The sequence below is a fragment of the Schistocerca piceifrons genome, chromosome 8 (assembly GCF_021461385.2).
Source record: "Schistocerca piceifrons isolate TAMUIC-IGC-003096 chromosome 8, iqSchPice1.1, whole genome shotgun sequence".
Classification (NCBI taxonomy): domain Eukaryota; kingdom Metazoa; phylum Arthropoda; class Insecta; order Orthoptera; family Acrididae; genus Schistocerca; species Schistocerca piceifrons.
The window spans coordinates 390,896,966-390,916,629 of record NC_060145.1 but is presented as its reverse complement, the minus strand read 5'-3'; the positions used below and the strand labels follow the sequence as shown (position 1 = coordinate 390,916,629).

Below are 19,664 nucleotides of genomic sequence, written 5' to 3'. Positions count from 1 at the left end.
TGCATTCTGTTTACTATGACACATCTTCTGTTACTGTTCAGTTTATTCATTGGAGAAATAAATTTGCTGCAGGTAAACAGATGAAGAAACTATAGAATACAGGCAAAGATAGAGAGAAAAACCGTCATAAAAAAAGAAATGACAAGACTGCAAGATAAAGCCTGCTTTGAACTAACAACAAAATACTGTAACTCATTAAACTTTTCTAAGAAAAACTATTCTTACTTAGTGAACCAGCTGGTGTCAGCATTAAATTTTAACAGGATGAGGAATTTCAAATGAATTGACGAGTATTTAGCAATAGGAAGATTGTTTTATTTTTAGCCAAAGCAATTAATAAAAACACAGCCGAAGTTTTGCATAATTCAAGATTAATTGCCTCTAATTTGAAATGTGTTTAATACAAAACATATTTTGAATTTAGAAAAGTGTAATTTGTGAGTTTTGAGCTGCACAATCTCCATCAAATATCTAACATTTAAAATAAAAATTTATTTCTGCAATTCTTGATGAATTGTGTTTTTTATAAAAATTAAAACAACAGTTTAATATTACTTTAAATCAGTCTTTTCAAAACTTATATATAATATCACTATGCTGATAGCATTTTACAATTTGACAGGCAAAACATTTGGCTTGAAAGAATGCTGTTCCTCTAAAGTTGTCACTTTTTGTTTACATCATTTGTACTTAGAAACAGCCCACTATAGCAGGGATGTGAACACACAGTTTATAAGTTGCTACATAATTTTCTAGACGTTTCAGAAGGTACAGCAGTATTCTTTTGATGTAATCAGCTTCTGATCATTGCCTAATTTTTGATGTCTGAAAGAAACTAATATTCTGACTAGCTTGACTGACCTTGCTGAAACAGGCTGAGGATATAAATCTTAATATTAACTCAATAATTTATTATGCCAGTATTTCTGACAATAATATCTACCAACATCTGTTAATTACAAGCAACAGTAACTGACCATCTGTTAGGATAATATTTATTTTCATTGATTTTTTCAGAACATTGGAGCATGCACAATGTGTTTCAAATTCCCCATGTTGGTTAGCTGTAGTAATAACAATAGGCAGTGGCATGAGTCTGTACTGCTACATTGCAGCAAGGGTAACATTACTTAGTAATGATATTGTAACTTAAATGCTCAGTGAGAAATAACTAATTCCCAGCCAAGCTTTGTACCTGTCACATGGTAAGACTGTTAGTTACAGTGAGTAGAATTTGAGCTCATATAAATAAGCACTGGTCAACCGTATCATCACATACTGCTGTACCAATGTAGAGAGCATATTCCATCTACATAAATGTGAAAGTGCTCTAATATCACTATCATTCTCTCTCTCTCTCTCTCTCTCTCTCTCTCTCATATTCAGCAATGTAGTTGTTGACTTGAAGTTTCACTACCAAGCTGTGGAATACTGAAATTTTAGAAAATCTGAAATGTTGGCTGCCTATAGCAGTCTCCACAATAAATTTTCTTCCTTAATGAACTCACAGTAATGGAATTTCTTACTATCACAAGACCCTGCAAATTTTGTTATATGCTGGCAGTACCCTCAGCAACCTCTTCATCATTCTTCTGAGAAAGTTAAGCACTTTCAGGAACTTAATTGTAAGGAATACTGACATGCTGCACTATACATATCTTAACTGTTCGAATATGCTCTATTTACAGCACTACTACTACTACAACGACTTTGTCCGAGGTATGTCACAATTAACTTGTGATGCTCTAGCATTGATTTTAGTCTAGTGTATCATTCTCTCGATGGAAGAGTCTGCAATCAGTATGCAGCCATTTTCAGCTGAGACTGTGCTTCAGCTTCTTTCCCCTAAACAGTACACTTGTTACACATCAGCCTCCAGAGCATCCTTACTGAAGTTCCTAATTGTAAATGCTCTACAAAATTTCTAACACAGCAAAAAACACAGACGTGTTAGTTATTTTTTGACGGTTTGAATACTTAGTGGAATATAGTACACAATTGTGCATTGACAGTATCAGTTTTACTCGCACTCCAGGCTACGGATACAGAAAACGCCAAATACACAATGCGGCACTGTACAGTGTCTTTTCGAACAGTCGTTACGATCACACAGTCGAACGACACCACTGAAATTGGCGATCTCAGTCATCTATTCCAGTGTCCACGGTGGAAGACGTGTACTGCGTACTAGCACCACTGGAGAAGGAACTGCGACAAGTGTCCACGCTGAGGGCCGCATCGGGAACTGGCACGAAGTCGCACAGCATAGTCCGGCACTTGGGCTGCTTGTAGCCCCATTTAGTTTTGCTGAGCAACGACTGCAGTACCGACGAGGAACTGTCTTTGGACAGAGAGTCAGTCTCGCCTTCCGCCAGGGAGGCCATTACGTCCAGCGACACGTGGCTGTAGTTTGCAGTGAGATGCGTCTGCTGGGGGTGGTGGACCTGCACAGACGGCGGACGCCTCAACGTGGGCGCCTTCCGACGGCACGTGGCGGTACCGGACCCCGCCTCGGACGGCCTCGGCAGCCCGAAGATACGGCGGACCTCGCGCTGGACGCGGCGCGACCGGAGGGCGAAAAGAAATGGCGAAGCGACCGTGCCCGCGGCCAGCATGGTGAGGCTGAGCGCGTCCACGTAGTGCGGCACGCCGCCGGCGGGCAGCGCCACCAGCAGCCCCGAGTGCAGCAGCAGCGCCGCCACGTAGGGGAACCAGCAGAAGAGCGCCATCACCACGACGAGCGCCGAGACGCGCGCGGCCCGCGTCTCCTCGCGGTAGCGGAACACGCTCGCGTTCGAGATGCGGTGCTTCAGTGACGTCACGATGCTGCTCGACGTGCTGCGGACGCTGGCAGCGCGCGAGAGCGGCGTCGAAGGCGCGGGCGACGACTGGCAGGTGGGAGGGCCGCCGCCCTTCTGCGGGGAGCTCGGCGGCGTCACCGTCACTGTCACCTGCGAATTCAAAGAGGCAGCTGCTGTCAGCTTCACAGGTCACAATGTTGGGTATACGCATCAGTCAGGTCACTTGCGATTGCGTAATTATATACAGAATAAAATGAAATGAACACCCTTAGCTGCTTACAGGCGTTGACATACGTCAACGGGGACAGATGAAAATGTGTGCCCCGACCGGGACTCGAACCTGGTATCTCCTGCTTACATGGCAGACGCTCTATCCATCTGAGCCACCGAGGACACACAGGATAGCGCGACTGCAGGGATTTATCTCTGGCACGCCTTCCGCGAAACCCACATTCTCAACGTATTGTCCCGCACTACATTCGTAGTGCCCCCCGCCCATTATACTCTTTACTCGCGGCGCGTTGCTGATTCCCGTAAGAGTTCGGGTACTGTTTGTGCATTCGCACAGAAGAAGATGGTCAAGTGGCCGGTGAGCCTTAACTATATATACACACACACACTAAGTATAGATATACAGGATACTCAAAAACGAATATAGCGATTAAGAACGCCTGTAACTACACTGACGTTTAAAACTCAAGGACGAAAGTAGCTTCTGCCCGATGTACTATTCAAGAGCAGCATCACTCTTATATGTTTGATCTGTTTATTGTAGATTGATTTCAACTGCTATATAGCTATTTTCAGTGCAATGATATCTCACTTACGACTGATGCTGCCTTTCCTACTGTTTTGAATCTCATTAATTCGGTCATGGAGTACGCCGTTCATGTTATTGTGGTCTTCAGTCCTGAGACTGGTTTGATGCAGCCCTCCATGCCACTCTATCCTGTGCAAGCTGCATCATCTCCCAGTACCCACTGCAGCCTACATCCTTCTGAATCTGCTTAATGTATTCCTCTCTTGGTCTCCCTCTACGATTTTTACCCTCCAGCTGCCCTCCAATACTAAATTGGTGATCCCTTGATGCCTAAGAACATGTCCTACCAACCGGTCCCTTCTTCGACTCAAGTTGTGCCACAAACTCACAAACTCCTCTTCTTCCCAATTCTATTCAATACCTCCTCATTAGTTATGTGATCTACCCATCTAATCTTCAGCATTCTTCTGTAACAACACATTTCGAAAGCTTCTGTTCTCTTCTTGTTCAAACTATTTATCGTCCATGTTTCACTTCCATACATGGCTGCTAACCCTCTGACCGAACACGCTGAGCTACCGTGCTGGCGACCACTCAGCTACCGGGGGCGGACGTCGTATCATATGAAAGTCACTTTGATCCTTAGGTTTTGCACACCAGTATACTTCACCCTTAGTTTGCGATGCATCGATAATTATTCCAAAGAGTGATACTCAGAAATTTAATATCAGCTTGAATAAATAAAGTTACGTAACTATTTTTTTTTAAATTCCTTGCAGGCACGCGTTTGGAGTCCTAGTACACATCGAGCTCCCCGCACCACAGCAAGGAGGCATGTCTGTTTTTGAGGTGATAATTTAACTTCACGATCACGTCTCCTAATGGCTAATGGAAGACTCACTTGTTGCAGGAGGGCCGTGTTGTCCTCCGAGGCGGGCGCAGCGGACACGGAGAAGGTGATGGTGGTGGGCTGCGGCTGCTGTTGCAGCTGCGGCGGCTGCAGGTCGCCGGACGATGCCTCCTCCGCCACCGACGCCAGCGGTTGGCAGTCCGCCATCTGTGCGTCGACCGACGCGTCCGCTGTGCTCACTTGTGACGTCAGCTGCGAGCTGGCTGCCACTGGACCAGAACCTGCGCACACCGACATACGGGGGCTCTGTTAGTCGCTGCTGCTCTGCGCCACCAAACGCCTGCTGCCTGTCCCTTCCTTATACAAGCAATGCGGTTTCGAAAAAGGCTGTGACAAAGCCGACACTCTTAATGAACATCTGTAAGCAATTTCCATCCCCTGGTACAGAAACCAGATGGCAGTTATAAGAGTCGAGGGACATGAAAGGGAAGCAGTGGTTGGGAAGGGAGTGAGACAGGGTTGTAGCCTATCCCCGATGTTATTCAATCTGTATATTGAGCAAGCTATAAAGGAAACAAAAGACAAGCTCGAAGTAGGCATTAAAATCCATGGAGAAGAAATAAAAACTTCGAGGTTCGCCGATGACATTGTAATTCTGTCAGAGAGAGCAAAGGACTTGGAAGAGCAGTTGAACGGAATGGACAGTGTCTTGAAAGGAGGATATAAGATGAACATCAACAAAAGCAAATGAGGACAATGGAATGTTGTCGAACTAAATCAGGTGATGCTGCAGGAATTAGATTAGGAAATGAATTTTGCTATTTGGGGAGCAAAATAACTAATGATGGTCGAAGTAGAGAGACGTAAAATGTCGACTGGCAACGGCAAGGAAAGCGTTTCTGAAGAAGAGAAATTTGTTAACATCGAGTATAGATTTAAGTGTCAGGAAGGCGTTTCTGAAAGTATTTGGAGTGTAGCCATGCATGGAAGTGAAACATGGACGATAAATAGTTTGAACAAGAAGAGAATAGAAGCTTTCGAAATGTGGTGCTACAGAAGAATGCTGAAGATTAGATGGGTAGATCACATAACTAATGAGGAGGTACTGAATAGAGTTGGGGAGAAGAGGAGTTTGTGGCACAACTTGACTAGAAGAAGGGACCAATTGGTAGGACACGTTCTGAGGCATCAAGGGATCACCAATTTAGTATTGGAGGGTAGCGTGGAGGGTAAAAATCGTAGAGGGAGACCAAGAGATGAATACACTAAGCAGATTTAGAAGGATGTAGGCTACAGTAGGTACTGGGAGATGAAGCTTGCACAGGATAGAGTAGCATGGAGAGCTGCATCAAACCAGTCTCAGGACTGAAGACCACAACAATAACATTGGTTAATAAGAGTTTATTAGAAAAAGCCACAACAGTTATTCACAAAAGTGAAGAAGAATTATTTATTTTCGTTTTATTTGAAGGAAAGTGACAGTAAACTGAAATATCAGGCCACCAGTTTATCGCCAATGGATATTCAAAGTTGATGACTGTTCATAAGCACTGCTCCTTCATTTTCAACTGGTAACGTTAGGGCTTCTGAATTCAAATGTGGTCGACCTTGAAGGTGTCCAAAGTGAAGGACTCACGGAAGTACCGCCTCAGATGGACCCATCAAGCACACAGTAATGTTTGGACGACTGGCAGTTAAAGGTGTACGAGGTTTTAAAATTTTGAACATGGTTGCGCTGTAGTAACGTCGCAGGTAGAAATCTGATAGAATTGGAAAATAACAGCCAACCAGTTGCAGAAGTAAAGGTATTACCGTTTTCCCATGGTTTCGAAAAAATAATTTTTCAGTCCATTTTCCTTACGAAGGAGACAAATTTATGCTTGTCAAAAGGATCGGTACGGGCAGCGGAATCATCCTGTATTTACTTGACGAAAATTGGAAATTTATTTAATCTAAATTGTATCTGCATATCGTCACAATTGTGTCTGTTCTTTCAGGCGTACACGTCCAAATGAACGGACACCGTACCCATATAATACATATAACAAATTATATTGGTAAAGCGTAAAGAAAGCTGATCTGAATTGATAAGGTCCCTGGAGACCAAAAGGGAAAGAAAGAGATTGTGCACTATGGGACTTAACATCTGAAGTCATCAGTCCCCTAGACTTAGAACTACTTAAACCTAACTAACCTAAGGACATCACACACATCCATGCCCGAGGCAGGATTCGAACCTGCGACCGTAGCGGCCACGCGGTTCCAGACTGAAGCGCCTAGAACCGCACGGCCACTGGTGGCCGGCTCATTGAGAAGTGAGTCACTCACCAGTGAGCCGTGTCCGCTTGCTGTTGTGGTGTGCCGCAGAGTAGATGCACAGGTAGATCCACGCGATACCAGCAAACGGGATGGCGAATATGAAGATGGCGTAGCAGGCGGCGAAGGTCTCCCTGTAGAGAGAGTAATCGGCCCGCTCCAGCTGTGGCTCCTCCACACTGATGGTGCTGGTGGTGTTGTCGGCGGTGGTGTTGGTGCTGGGAGCGGAACGCGCATGCCGGTACAAGCACGCCTGCCACAGACTGGAGCCGGAGGAGTCCTCCACCGGGACGATGCCCGCCAGGGCGCCGAACACCAGCGCCACACTCCACGCCGTCAGCATCATGGCTGCCGGTCATAAAAATACGTGTTACACTGACTACTGGCAAGGGAAGGGCGGAGGCGAGCGTTCCGTCCTTATCAACGACAAATTGACACCAGACTTTGCTGGAAAAGGTCGGTAGAGGGACGGTGATGTGCAGAGACAACGCTGGAAGCGGCAGGGATGGTTCAAAAATGATTCAAATGGCTCTGAGCATTATGGGACTTCTGAGGTCATCAGTCACCTAGAACGTAGAACTAATTAAACCTAGCTAACCTAAGAACATCACACACATCCATACCCGAGGCAGGATTCGAACCTGCGACCGTAGCGGTCGCTCGGTTTCAGACTGTAGCGCCCAGAACCGCACGGCCACTCCGGCCGGCAGCGGTAGGTAAGCAGTACTGTGGAAGTCCGTCATCCTCGAGACTGCTTATTTCTTTCAAAGTGTTTCATAGTAGTTGTAATTTATCTCAAGCAAGATCACTATAAAGTAACAAGTAGCTACGGCTGGAACGATCTGTTACTGGCCAAAGGCGAGAGGTTAATAGCATTAAACTTCGAAAAGATTCACTATACGCAATTCAGAACCTGTAAGAGGTTTCCACCCAGCAAACGCATAAAGTATGAAGAAGAGCCGATAGAAGAGGTTGACAGTCTTAAATTCCTGGGATTACAACTTGATAATAAATTCAGCTGGGAGGAGCACACCACAGAACTGCAGAAACGCCTTAACAAATCTGTATTTGCAATTCGAGTGTTAGCAGACATAGGCGACATAAAAACGAAAAAGCTTGCATACTTTGCCTACTTTCTTTCCATAATGTCGTATGGTATATTTTGGGGTAGCTCTTCAAGTCAAAAGTTTTCAGAGTCCAAATGCGTGTAATACGTATTATTTGTGGAGTAAATTCACGGACGTCCTGTTGAAACCTCTTCAAAGAACTGGGTATACTAACTACTGCCTCTCAGTATATTTACTCCTTAATGAAATTTGTCCTAAACAATATATCTCTTTTTCCAACAAACAGCTCAGTTCATACATACAATACCAGGAACAAAAATGATCTGCACAAGGACTTAAAAGCACTTACTTTAGTTCAGAAAGGAGTCCACTACTCAGGAACACTCATCTTCAATAATTTGCCAGCAAACAAAAAAAATTTAGTTACAAATAAGTGTCAGTTTAAAAGGAGCCTGAAAGACTCACTAGTGGCCAATTCTTTCTACTCCATTGACGAATGTTTTAATAGAAACAAATGATGTATTGTATATATTCATACTGTTATTATTATTTCAGCTTAAAAAAATTGACATGTTCCACATCCACGAGGATCTCCTCAACACAGATCTATGGAACGAAAAACTAATCTAATCTAACAACCACTACAGTAATGTGTACACGCGTGCAAACGCTGTAAGATGAATGTATAAAATCTTATACAAAAATTGTGCGATTTATGTCACACAGTAACTCACGACTGTAGTAACCTCCCTTAAAGTAAATAATGAGGACTGCGATTTAACGTGCATTGACGGCGAGATCGTTAGAAGTGAAATACTCAAATTAGGAGAGGACGGCAAAATAAATTTTCCGTTTCTTCTGAAAGACTGTCATTATAATCGGTGGATTTAAAATTGCGATCTTCTGTTCATGGCGGTAGGCTGGATGAGTCACCACTCGGAGCTTCATGCGTCTCTCGATGGTGAAACGCTTTCGTCAAAACAGCTGCTTGATCGATTGTGAATTGCCTGTCAGAGTACAGTGGCGTCAACGACACCGTGGATTATGTTTGTTTGAGCATTAGAGTCGCATAGAAAAAGCTTTGCTATGCTGATGTTTTTTTATGACGCGCGCTTTTTATTAAACAAAAACAGTAACAAAAATGGCTACAATGAAATGACAAATAAGGTGACATAATTGCAGCCATAAATTACAGCATCAAAGAATGAGGGATCTTAAGCAGTAGCACACATTCAGCACCTTCACTGTCACCTTCACCTGGTGGCAGTTCAGCATGCACATTTTCTTTTTCTGCAGCCTGAGGTTCCTCATCGTCATTTCCCAGACCCAAATTAATCATTCAGTAAATCCTTGATTTGTGTTCCTTCCAGGGTAAATTACGTGGACAGAAGAGCAGCCCCGAACAGCGACATCACAAAGTCCTTCACTGCCTTGTTATTTTTTGTCAGTTTCAGCCTTCTAAACGCATCTTTAGGGAGTTCAAGATCTTCCTTTATATCAGACACCAGATGTTTGCCGTCATATTCTTGTATCTGCTGTACTACTGTTTTATTTTTCATGTGTGACTTGCAGGTGAGGTTAGGGTCGGGAAAGTGACCCAACCCATCCCCTCTCTAACGAGGAATCCAGTTCCTAATCTACACCCATTCTGTTGAAGATAATTCGGAGCATGTTACCATATTTCTTATTGTGATTCCGATACTTAAGTGAGGGAGCAAAATCACACTGCAGTTCTTCGCTTCAGTTATTACACGAACACCAAACTGACGTACTGAAATAAGGGTCTCGGCATATGAAAGCAACAAAAACTGTCAACAGAGCTAAGGTAAATTGACCTGATGGAATATATGAATCGACACAGAGTACGCGAAAGGACTTGCAGTAGCATACGTCGTCTTCCGCGTTCCATCTGGTTAGTAAAACGCGCAGTTCCAGAAGGGTAATTGAACATACCAACTGCTTACCTTTACTCTGTTATGTCTTACACTATGTCATTATATCTCCACAAACCGAGAGGAGGTTTTTAGAGTACTTAAGTGCCTAATAAGACTCAGCAGTGCTGAAGTCACGCTTGCATAGCACATGGTAAGCTCGGTAAATGTTGAAGGTCGTGGGCCTTCACCAAGAATATTGCCCTTCCCACTTTTTCAAGTACGCGCGTTAAGTATTCAATTTTCTATAATCTTGGGAGTCTCTAGATCGTCATTCCACTGCGAGAGCACGTGATGAGAATTGATTCACTTTAGAAACAAATGAATGCCGAACAGTATAGCACGTACATTACGGAAAGAATGCTACACAAATCTGAACATTTCGGGTTGAATTTTCTCTGTTCTCGATTGCTGCCAATTAATGCGATCTATCAGTACTGGCCCTTTCAAAGCGTGGCGAAATGTTGTGTTGTGCGGGTCAATTGGTAAATAATGTAAGGAGCAGGCTTAAACACTAACGTCTCTATAATCAGCTTTCGCGAGCCCTTATCACTTGGGTGTGTTAGTTATGCCATAGCTGCTGATCGGTACGAGGCGGGCGCTTCCGTGGATTACCAGTACTGATCGACATTGCTACCGTCACTACCCCATCACTGGCCCGCCCACCTCCTGCCCCTCCCTCAGTAGAAGGCGACCATAAATTGGTCTATACATCGAGAGTAGTATCGATTATTATTGACAACTGTTCGATATCTGTCGATCAGGGTGTTTGAAGTATCCATAGTACAGGGTGACACACGAGAGAGAGACGGTTTTTAATGAAATAATACTCAGCCAACTTTAAAATTAATGCATGTTATTTACACAAAATCAAAGCTCATTATTTGCCATTTTAGTTAACAAAGTTATTTGTGAAAATAATGTCGTCAAGGTGATGTCCGTCATTTCGAATACAGGACTCAAGTCTCTTCTCAAAATCCTCCATCACATGGACTAAAATCTCTGCAGGGATGGCAGCAATTTCTTGAATGATTACATTCTTCAACTCGTCCAAATTTCGTGGTTTGTGGTTATAGACACAGTTCTTAAGGTACCCCCACAGGAAAAAGTCACATACTGACAAGTTGGGAGACCTGGGTGGCCAAGGAACATTGCCAAAACGTGAGATAATCCGGCCAGGAAACATTCGTCGAAGAACTGACATTGAAGTGTTCGCTGTGTGCGATGTTGCCCCATCCTGCTGGAACCAAACGCGTTTTAAAGGGATTCGTCGTCTTCTTAGCTCTGGTTTCAGGAATGTTTCAAGCACACGAATGTAACGAACCGAATTAACAGTAACTGAGGCCCCGTTATCTTCAAAAAAACAAGGTCCAATTATGCCAACAGAGGCAAGAGCACACCAGACTTACTTTTTCTGAGAGGACGCTGGTGGATAAGGTGTGGATGCTCTAGAGCCCAGTAACGTAGGTTTTGCTTATTCACGGTCCCGTTTAAATGAAAATGGGCTTCATCGGTCATCAATAAAATTTCATTTTTATTCGATCCCAAAATCACTTTTCTGTAAGCGAAGTCTTCTCTTGCAGCAAAATCAGTTGTTGGACAATGAGCATTTTGTAGGGATGGAATTTTAATTCTTTATGCAAAATTCGTGTAACCGATTCACGATTGATTCGTAACTAACTAGCATGACGTCTAGCTGACCGTCCTGGGCTTCTGACTGCCGCTTGCCTTACCCTTTCAACATTTTCTGGTGTCCTTACTCTGTGTCTTGGGCCAGGATGCTTGTTATCCAGTAGGTTTCCAGTTGACCTGAAGTTTTCCTTCCACCCAGCTGAGGATTATGTTACGGCTCGGAATAGCTCCATGTCGACCGACATTAAACCGCGCACGAAACAATAGCTGCGTAGCAACAATAGACTCACCACTTTTCATAAAACTGCCAAACACTCGACGTTGCAAGTCCCACTGCTCCATAGTGACTGAGTAAATGAAATGGCGTCTTGTGTGGATCAGAACTATCCCCACCACGACCACCTCCCACCACCGCGCCCTCAGTACTACGCAGTTCAAAACCGTCTGTCTCCCGTGTGTCAGCCTGTACTTTGCGACATTGCCGGCCGGTGTGGCCGTGCGGTTCTAGGCGCTACAGTCTGGAACCGCGTGACCGCTACGCTTGCAGGTTCGAATCCTACCTCGGGCATGGTTGTGTGTGATGTCCTTAGGTTAGTTAGGTTTAAGTAGTTCTAAGTTCTAGGGGACTGATGCCCACAGATGTGAAGTCCCATAGTGCACAGAGCCACTTTGCGACATTAATAACACTGATCACTGAAGAGAGATACGGGAGAAACATGTGGTCAACGAGAGATGCGGGAGGATTAAAAAAAAATTTCAAGTCTGCAGGCTTTCGTGGCCGTTGTCATTGAAGTTAAAATCTTCTGGGTTATCAGGCCGCGTCATGTTTCTTCTAAAATGATCATTGTTTCGACTCCTCTGCTGGGATCTTCTTCAGGATCCTTTGGTGTCCACTACTGCTAGAACACTGATTGGTCTAGCAGTAGTGGACACCAAGGGATCCTGAAGAAGATCCCATCAGAGGGGTCGCAACGTCGATCATTTTAGAAGAAACATGACGCGGCCTATTAACCCAAAGATTTTATATATATTGCTGTAATACGGCAGATCTCGGGAAATACGGGACGGTTGGTCACCCCAGCTCGGATAGTGATGGGAGTGGCTTACCTGCGGAGCGCAGCTTGTTGATGCGCGAGTGGTAGTGCAGCGGGTCGACGACTGCGCAGTACTGGTCGAGCGCGATGAGCAGTACTCCAAGGATTGAGGCTGCGCAGGTGGCGGCGGCGGCGGCTCGGCCGGCGGAACAGAGCGCGGACAGCGGCCGGGACAGCACGGAGTCCGCGGCCGCCAGCGGCAGGAACACGCAGCACGCCGACAGGTTCGTCGCCACCAGATTCAGCACGAACCTGCGCATCGCCGCAGAGCACAGGCGTCACTCGCCGTACAACTTCGTGCCGGTCGGTCGGGTACTGGATACAACAATTTGTAGGGGTTAAGATGTCGCACAGGCCCAGGACGCTGGGTGAGACATGTGGAAGACTTCGGTGCATTAGGATACGTGGAAAATTCAGTCGGTGTAATAACGACATTGTTTACAAAAGTAACTCGTGGGAACTATCTGCTTTATGATGGATAAAAACTCTAATTACGCCAGCCATCTATGACGTCTGGTTAACAAAGGGAGCGTCTTTCGCAATCTTCACGTGTTTCGTGGTACGAAAACCCACTGTCTGGAAAATTATCGTTTGGACACTGCCCTGATTAATGTATTATAGAAGATCGTGGCGCTCAGATACGATTAACCTAAAGATTGTCGGGTATTCCCTCTGACGTCAAGAACGTACCGAGAAACGTTATGGCTTATCGAGAGGTTTCCCACTGACTAGGACAAACTACCACCATCAACGAAGTCTTAGTGTTGACTTAGTACTTATCTACCGCATTTTTAAAATGTGACTACACCTGTTCAGGCCGTTTTAGTTTTATTTCTAGACCGTGCCTTCTTAGACAAATTACAGATTCAGGAATATCTTCTGAAGAAGGCTCAATTATTTGGGCTGAAACGTAGGTACAGGTTGGTTTCGTTACCGCAATCGAGGCTGATAGTTTCTTATATATTAGAATACTGAACGAATACAAACAATGACAACACAAATGGTCACAGATTTATTTGACGCGTGAAGGAGTGTCGAGGACGTGCTAATGAGCCTGAACTGGCAGACACTTGAAGACAGACGTCGAATACTCTGCAAGAACCTGCTTACAAAGTTTCAAAGAACCAGCATGAAGTGATGACTCTAGGAACATATCCCCATCTTCTACATATCGCTTCCCTAGAAACTGCGGAGGCAAGACTGCCACCTTATGATTTCGTGGCATATTTCAAACTTACAGGACCGTAGGGCGCCCGCTCCCGTTATGTAAATTCTCCACGATACTTCGCCAACAGACTCGATGCCATCTTCAGGTGGTTTCTTATCAGTGCTGCTCTGCTCGGGTCGACGTCCTATATACGTTCGCCGTTACCCTTTCCATCACTCTGGAGTGACGGAGGGAGTAGTACCAAACTTATGTAGAACGCCGATCCGAGCAGGACAGCGCTGATCAGAAATCACCTGAAGATGCAACGAGTCTGTTGGCGAATTCATCCCGGATGACACCCGAGAATTTTACAAAGAAGATGCGGCTAATTACAGTGCATACAGAGGCGTTTAACAAATCATTCTTCCTGCGTGAATGGACTAATAAATGGTACAATGGGAAGTACCCTCTACCACGCACTTTACATCGATTTGCGGGAGTATAAATATATACATAATCCAAATTTAGTGCATATTGCGATGAAGAGTGGTAGAAACGAGAATAACAACTTGCGTAACATCAAAATGGCGATAGATACCGAAGTTCAAGTGAAAGATTTAACCTAGCTATCTGGAAGCAAGACTACAAAGGATGGCCGGATATTGGAATCAGATTACTACAGGTGATTAAATATCTCTTCAATAAGAGAGCTCTTTTGGTATCATATATTCGTATGGATATGAAGAATTTCGTGAAGCACATATCTGGAGTATAATGTTGAAGTGTTAAGTAGACATCGGAAACCCAGATCTGGAATGTGGTGCTATCTAAGAAAAGAATGAGTGGACAGATAAAATACGAAATGAAAGTGAGTAAAACAATAGGGAGGGATAGAAATATGCAGAAGACACTTAATGGAAGAAGGGGCAGATTAATGGGACATCTGGTACCGCGTCCAGTCGCGGTTAACATGGCCCTGGAAAGAGTAGTAGAAAGGAAAATAGTCGTATACCAAGACTATAATGTGAAAAAAGATTTTAGATGAAAAATAGATAGCAGCCACAAACTAGTCGAAAGAATGACAACTTAAAAAAAAAAAGCGATCCATGTGGCGCTTTGTGGGAAACAGTGAGTTAGAAATGGGCATTCAGCACTAGTAAGCTTGAAGGAAAAAGCCTTAGGGCTTAAACCGTAAAGTCACAGATGATGGTGGCAAAAATTAACTAGTTCTATGTTCCGAAGATGATTTCACAATAAACGTTCGGAACGTAGCATTTTTCGTCCCCGTTACTGCGCTGCTGTACTACGTTAAGTACTACAATACTGAAATGTAATATTCTCTCAATTAATTCTACCATTGGTGCAATACAATCATCTCGTGAATCAAACTAATTCTTCAGGAAGTGCTGTGTTATTTGGGTTTGCGACGGTCATCACATCGAATTACGTCAGCCATCTGCAAAGTATTGTTGACGATGTCAAACACTCCGTATTTCGCGGTACGAAAATTCCCCAGTCCGTAAAACTGTGGCTTGGACACTGCCCTGCTTAGCATACTGGTTCTGTTATGGAAAAACTCAGCGCAGATGTACTTAATTTAAAGGAATTCACGTTCTAATTTGTTGGGTATTCCCTCTGACGTCAAGAACGTACCAAGAAACCTTACAATGTGTGTTCAGATCTTCGCCACTGATCGCAGAGAAGACCTTCGGCGTTCTCCGCCTGAATATTTCCATTGTGTAAAGTTTTATTACCTATAAAAACTTATAAGCACAACACAAACTTGTGATCTTGTCGATGTATGGTCATATTTATAATGAACGTATACTACGGGAATAAAGGTAAGAGGCGTTATCTATTTCCAAAATTTTTCGTAAATGTTTAATATTGACATTTCGTAGGCGCACAATTTTATACCGAAGCAATCAGTGGTACCAGAGTATGCACATTCCTAATACGGCGACAGTGACTTGCTGCATCCTTACTTGACGGAATAAAGAAGTAAGATTACACATTAATCTACCGTCGACTTCGAGTTTGTTAGAGACGTACTTGACAATCACAATTCAAATATCAGGTCAACTAGTGTGATACAGTCTTCTTTTAAGTTTTAAATCTCACTACGGGTCGTTAGCAGTCCTGGCATGATGTCTACAGTTGTTTGGTTTCTCTGTACCATATTTGTTTTATGCCAACTACAGTTGCGACTACGGTAATATGCTGCGTATGCCTGATAATTTTGACTAACTAATAATGCGATAATTCTAACCTTCTGAAGGAGGACACTAAGTGTCTGAAACCGGTCAAGAAATAAAATTTCTTTTGTAGAACTGGTTACCTATTTCTTCAATAATTACTCTTAGTTACTGAGGAACGTTAAACTACTAAAAATTTAGAACCGTTCTACAAAAACATACCTTTGCAAAATTGAGGTAGTGTTCGGTTACTGGTGGCAATCCTTAACTTTAACTGAACTCTATACTTTTTTTGCGAAATGGTAAACTTGTCTTGTGTCTGTCGTGGGACTTGGTACTGTAGAAATTTCGTTACACAGCTTAGCGATATTAAATACAGTAATGACATATATCATAAATTAGTTACGAAACGAGAGTAATAGTATTAACTACGGGTTCCCGATCAAGTAACGGGCCACTGAAGAAACACGAGGAATGCGAGTCCTAGTCACTACAGATACAATGTCATCACAAAGTGCGTGCAGAGGCTTACCATGGATTTAACCTTCGAGGCATTGGTCTGTCATTTTACACACCAGATACTAGGGCTATTCAGAAAGTAAGTTCCGATTGATCGAGAAATGGAAACCACTTTGAAAATCAGAAATATTTTATTTGACTCAGCTAGCTATAGCTTCCAGCCACTGCTCTACATAGTCACCACTCTGACTCAGACATTTGTCGTAGCATTGTACCAACTTTCCAATGCCCTCATCATAGAAGGCAGCCGCCTATGCTTCCCACTAATTCTCTACACTCATCTATAGCTCGTTGTCTGTGCGAAAATGTTGTCTTCATAGCCAGTAGTTAATGTGAGCAGAGATTTGAAACACAGAAGGAGCCAATTACGGGCTGTAGCGCTGGTGATCAGACACTTCCCATCGAAAACGCTGCAGGAGCATTTTCATTGCCCCTGCAGGTAGCGACCGAGAATTGTCACGAAGCAGGAACCGTATGACACTTCTGTAATGTTGGCTGCATAACATCAGGCGAAATCTCTCACCAGGACCTCATACTTGGAGGGAGACACTATTTTCTATACATCTTGATGTGTTCACCATGCGCTCAGAACTGAAAAGAGCGAAGTGATGCAACCGACAGGCATACTAGAGACAATGTCTAACACATATGTGCAAAGCTTTATTAGATTTTCACAGTGGTTTCCATTTCTTGACCGATCGGAACTTACTTTCCGAATATCCCTCGTATATTGCCCAAATGTAGTCTAGTCTACCATTCGATCGTTTGTTCATTGTGTAACGGTTGGAAGTTATCCACTGTGTAGACCACGGTCGTCGGGTCAGTGGTTTGCAGTGTCGTCACTTTGTTGCTATTTGATCAAGTTCCACATGAGGTATGTCGTTTTAGTTCGAAGAGTGTTTTAAGTGTCACCGAAAAAACGGATATAGTTCAGTTAAAAGACTGTCATGATTTGGCCGCTATAAAAGTAAAAAAAAAAAAAAAATAGAATATGTCAGAAAATTAACCACATTGTTATAATTTAGCGAAACTCACTCCGCGATTTATAAAATACACTGAAAAATAACGAGCCTGAAGCTGTAAAATGAAAACCGCTGGAGAGATGGTACTGACATTGCCTACGGTAGAAGGTGTTGCCCCTTTAGAGGGGCAAAGCCCCAAACTCGCCTGACACTACATGAGGAGAGCCAACTCTTGCACTGTCGACCGTCCGCTGCCCTCATTAGAGCCGAAAACGCAGAAACAGGGGCATCAGCAGAAGAGCAAAGGGATGCAGCGCGTTCCTTTACAGCTAAAAGAATGCGGGGAATGGAAATCCACTGAAGACAGGCACAAGTGTACGGAGGGAACAGCATGTCCGTTGCAACTACGACGGTCAATCCGACCTCTGGGTCAACGTCTGCCACTGTAACTCGCCGGTTTTCAATAATGAGGGCATCCATATACGGGGCAATGGTGTCTGTAATGCGGTGTGGCCTTCCAGATCGTGAGTCATCGGCTAACGACGTCAGTCCTTTCTTGAATCTCATGTGTGATGACCCTTGCAATGGACTAGCAGTACTCTCTGTACACTTGTGCCACTCTTTAATGAATTTCGGTTCCCTGCTACTCCTTCCACTGTCAGGAAACACAAAACGTCCCATTGCTCTTCTTTTGAAGCTTCCTTTTCTCTGTTTTCAGCAGTACTGAGTGCAGTGGACGGTCGACGATTGCACGTGTTCGCTCTGTCGCGTGCGTGTGCGCCCATGTCCCCCTAGAGGCGTGTTTGGGGTCGCAGCGCTCTTACACTAATCATGCATTCTTCCGTAGGCAATGGCATTACGATCCCTTCATCGCTTTTAAAGCCTCTGGTTCGTTTCATTTTGAATGCTACTTACACTAAATCATTCTCGATATATTTCAGAAAGTTTGCCTCAGCTGCGTCACCTTGCATGTGGTGCGTAAACCGACCAACAACTTTGCAGGTCTAACACAGGAGTATAACACCCTCAATTAAATAAAAATTTATGTTATACGATGCATTCCAGACCCTATGGATCCATTATCAGGTGCATATAGTACAATACGCTATTTACGTCTGCTCTTGAGCGAGGTGATGCGAAAGCTACATCCCAAAATATATTTTGGGGCGTACATTTCGCATCAGTCGCTCAACAGCAGACGTAAATAATGTATTATTCAGTTTGCGCCTGATATTGGGACCACCGGATACGAAATGTATCGTATAATTTGGCGAAACAAGAAGAATGTGTATTGAATACAGTCACGTCCACAGATGGAACGTAAGGATAAAACTTGACGCAGATGTAAAAATCACTGTGGTGGGGGCGTTGGCAGTGTAACACGAGTTTGATAAGAGGGTCTTTTTTTCTTTTTCAAGATTACGAAATAGAAATCACAGTGAAAAGAAAAACGTTTTATTTGCGACATTTAGCTACACTTTCCAACTACTTTTGTACGTAGTCGTTTCCCCGACTTAAAGACATATGTCGTAGAGTGGTACCAACTTCCCAAGACCGACTGCACTTTCAGCCAATACTCGATGCTGATCTGAAGCTCGTTGTCTGTGCCAAAATGCTGTCCTCATAGCTAGCGTTTCATGTGAGCAAAAAGATAAAAATCGGAGGGCGCCAAGTCCGAGCTGTTGCTGGGTGACCAGACACTTTCCATAGAACACAGTACAGGAGCGTCTTTCTTGCAGCTGCAGTGTCGGCCCACCACTGTCATGAACAACAATGCTTGAGGACAACAGTCCACTTTACTTGTCCTGAGTTGCCCTTCGTAGGAGATTTTCTCTAACCGCCTAATCAGCTCGCTGAACAAGATCATTGGTTGACGCTCGCCTCATTCCCTGACCGCCTGCATCATCAACGTCTGTACGTCCTGCTTCGAAGTTCCTGCACCATTGCCACAGTCGTCTCTAACGCGTGACGGTTACGTTTTCGAGCCGCATGGAAGTCAGGCAAAAACCCTCGGCGTGAAATGAAGAAATCGAATGACAGCACCCGCTTCACATTGTTCTAGGCATCTTTACGTGTTCACTATCTGTCCAGAACTGGAAACTGCTGAAAAATGCAACCTTACGTGATCGAGGGCATACTAAAGATACTGTGCAACCCATATGCGCAAAGCGTCATCGGATTTTTACTGTCGTTTTAATTTTGCGACCGATCGGACTCTGGTTAAGAAAGTGCCCTCGTAGAAGCTTTGGTATCCTCATCCCCGGAGGAAATTCTGTCAGTAAAGCTTTTAGTAGATTAAAATTTCTCCGCTGTCTCCCTACCTTCTCGAAAAGCGATTGTGAACCAATTTATTGGGAGGTTGCGCAGCAAACGTATGGGAAACTTCGAGA

At 44.0% G+C, this 19,664-nt stretch overlaps 1 protein-coding gene across 1 annotated transcript in view; it reads right to left on the bottom strand.

The window, feature by feature from the left end:
• Positions 1 to 356: 356 nt before the first annotated feature.
• LOC124711794 (probable G-protein coupled receptor No9) overlaps positions 357 to 19,664 on the bottom strand; it is an 82,514-nt gene continuing 63,206 nt past the window's right edge. The window contains exons 3-6 of the mRNA XM_047242015.1: positions 12,465 to 12,703; positions 6,740 to 7,075; positions 4,463 to 4,692; positions 357 to 2,951 (exon numbers count right to left, since the gene is read on the bottom strand). Of these exons, the coding sequence (XP_047097971.1) occupies positions 2,142 to 2,951; positions 4,463 to 4,692; positions 6,740 to 7,075; positions 12,465 to 12,703 (1,615 nt within the window). The 3' untranslated portion in view covers positions 357 to 2,141. The remainder of the gene's footprint in view (positions 2,952 to 4,462; positions 4,693 to 6,739; positions 7,076 to 12,464; positions 12,704 to 19,664) is intronic.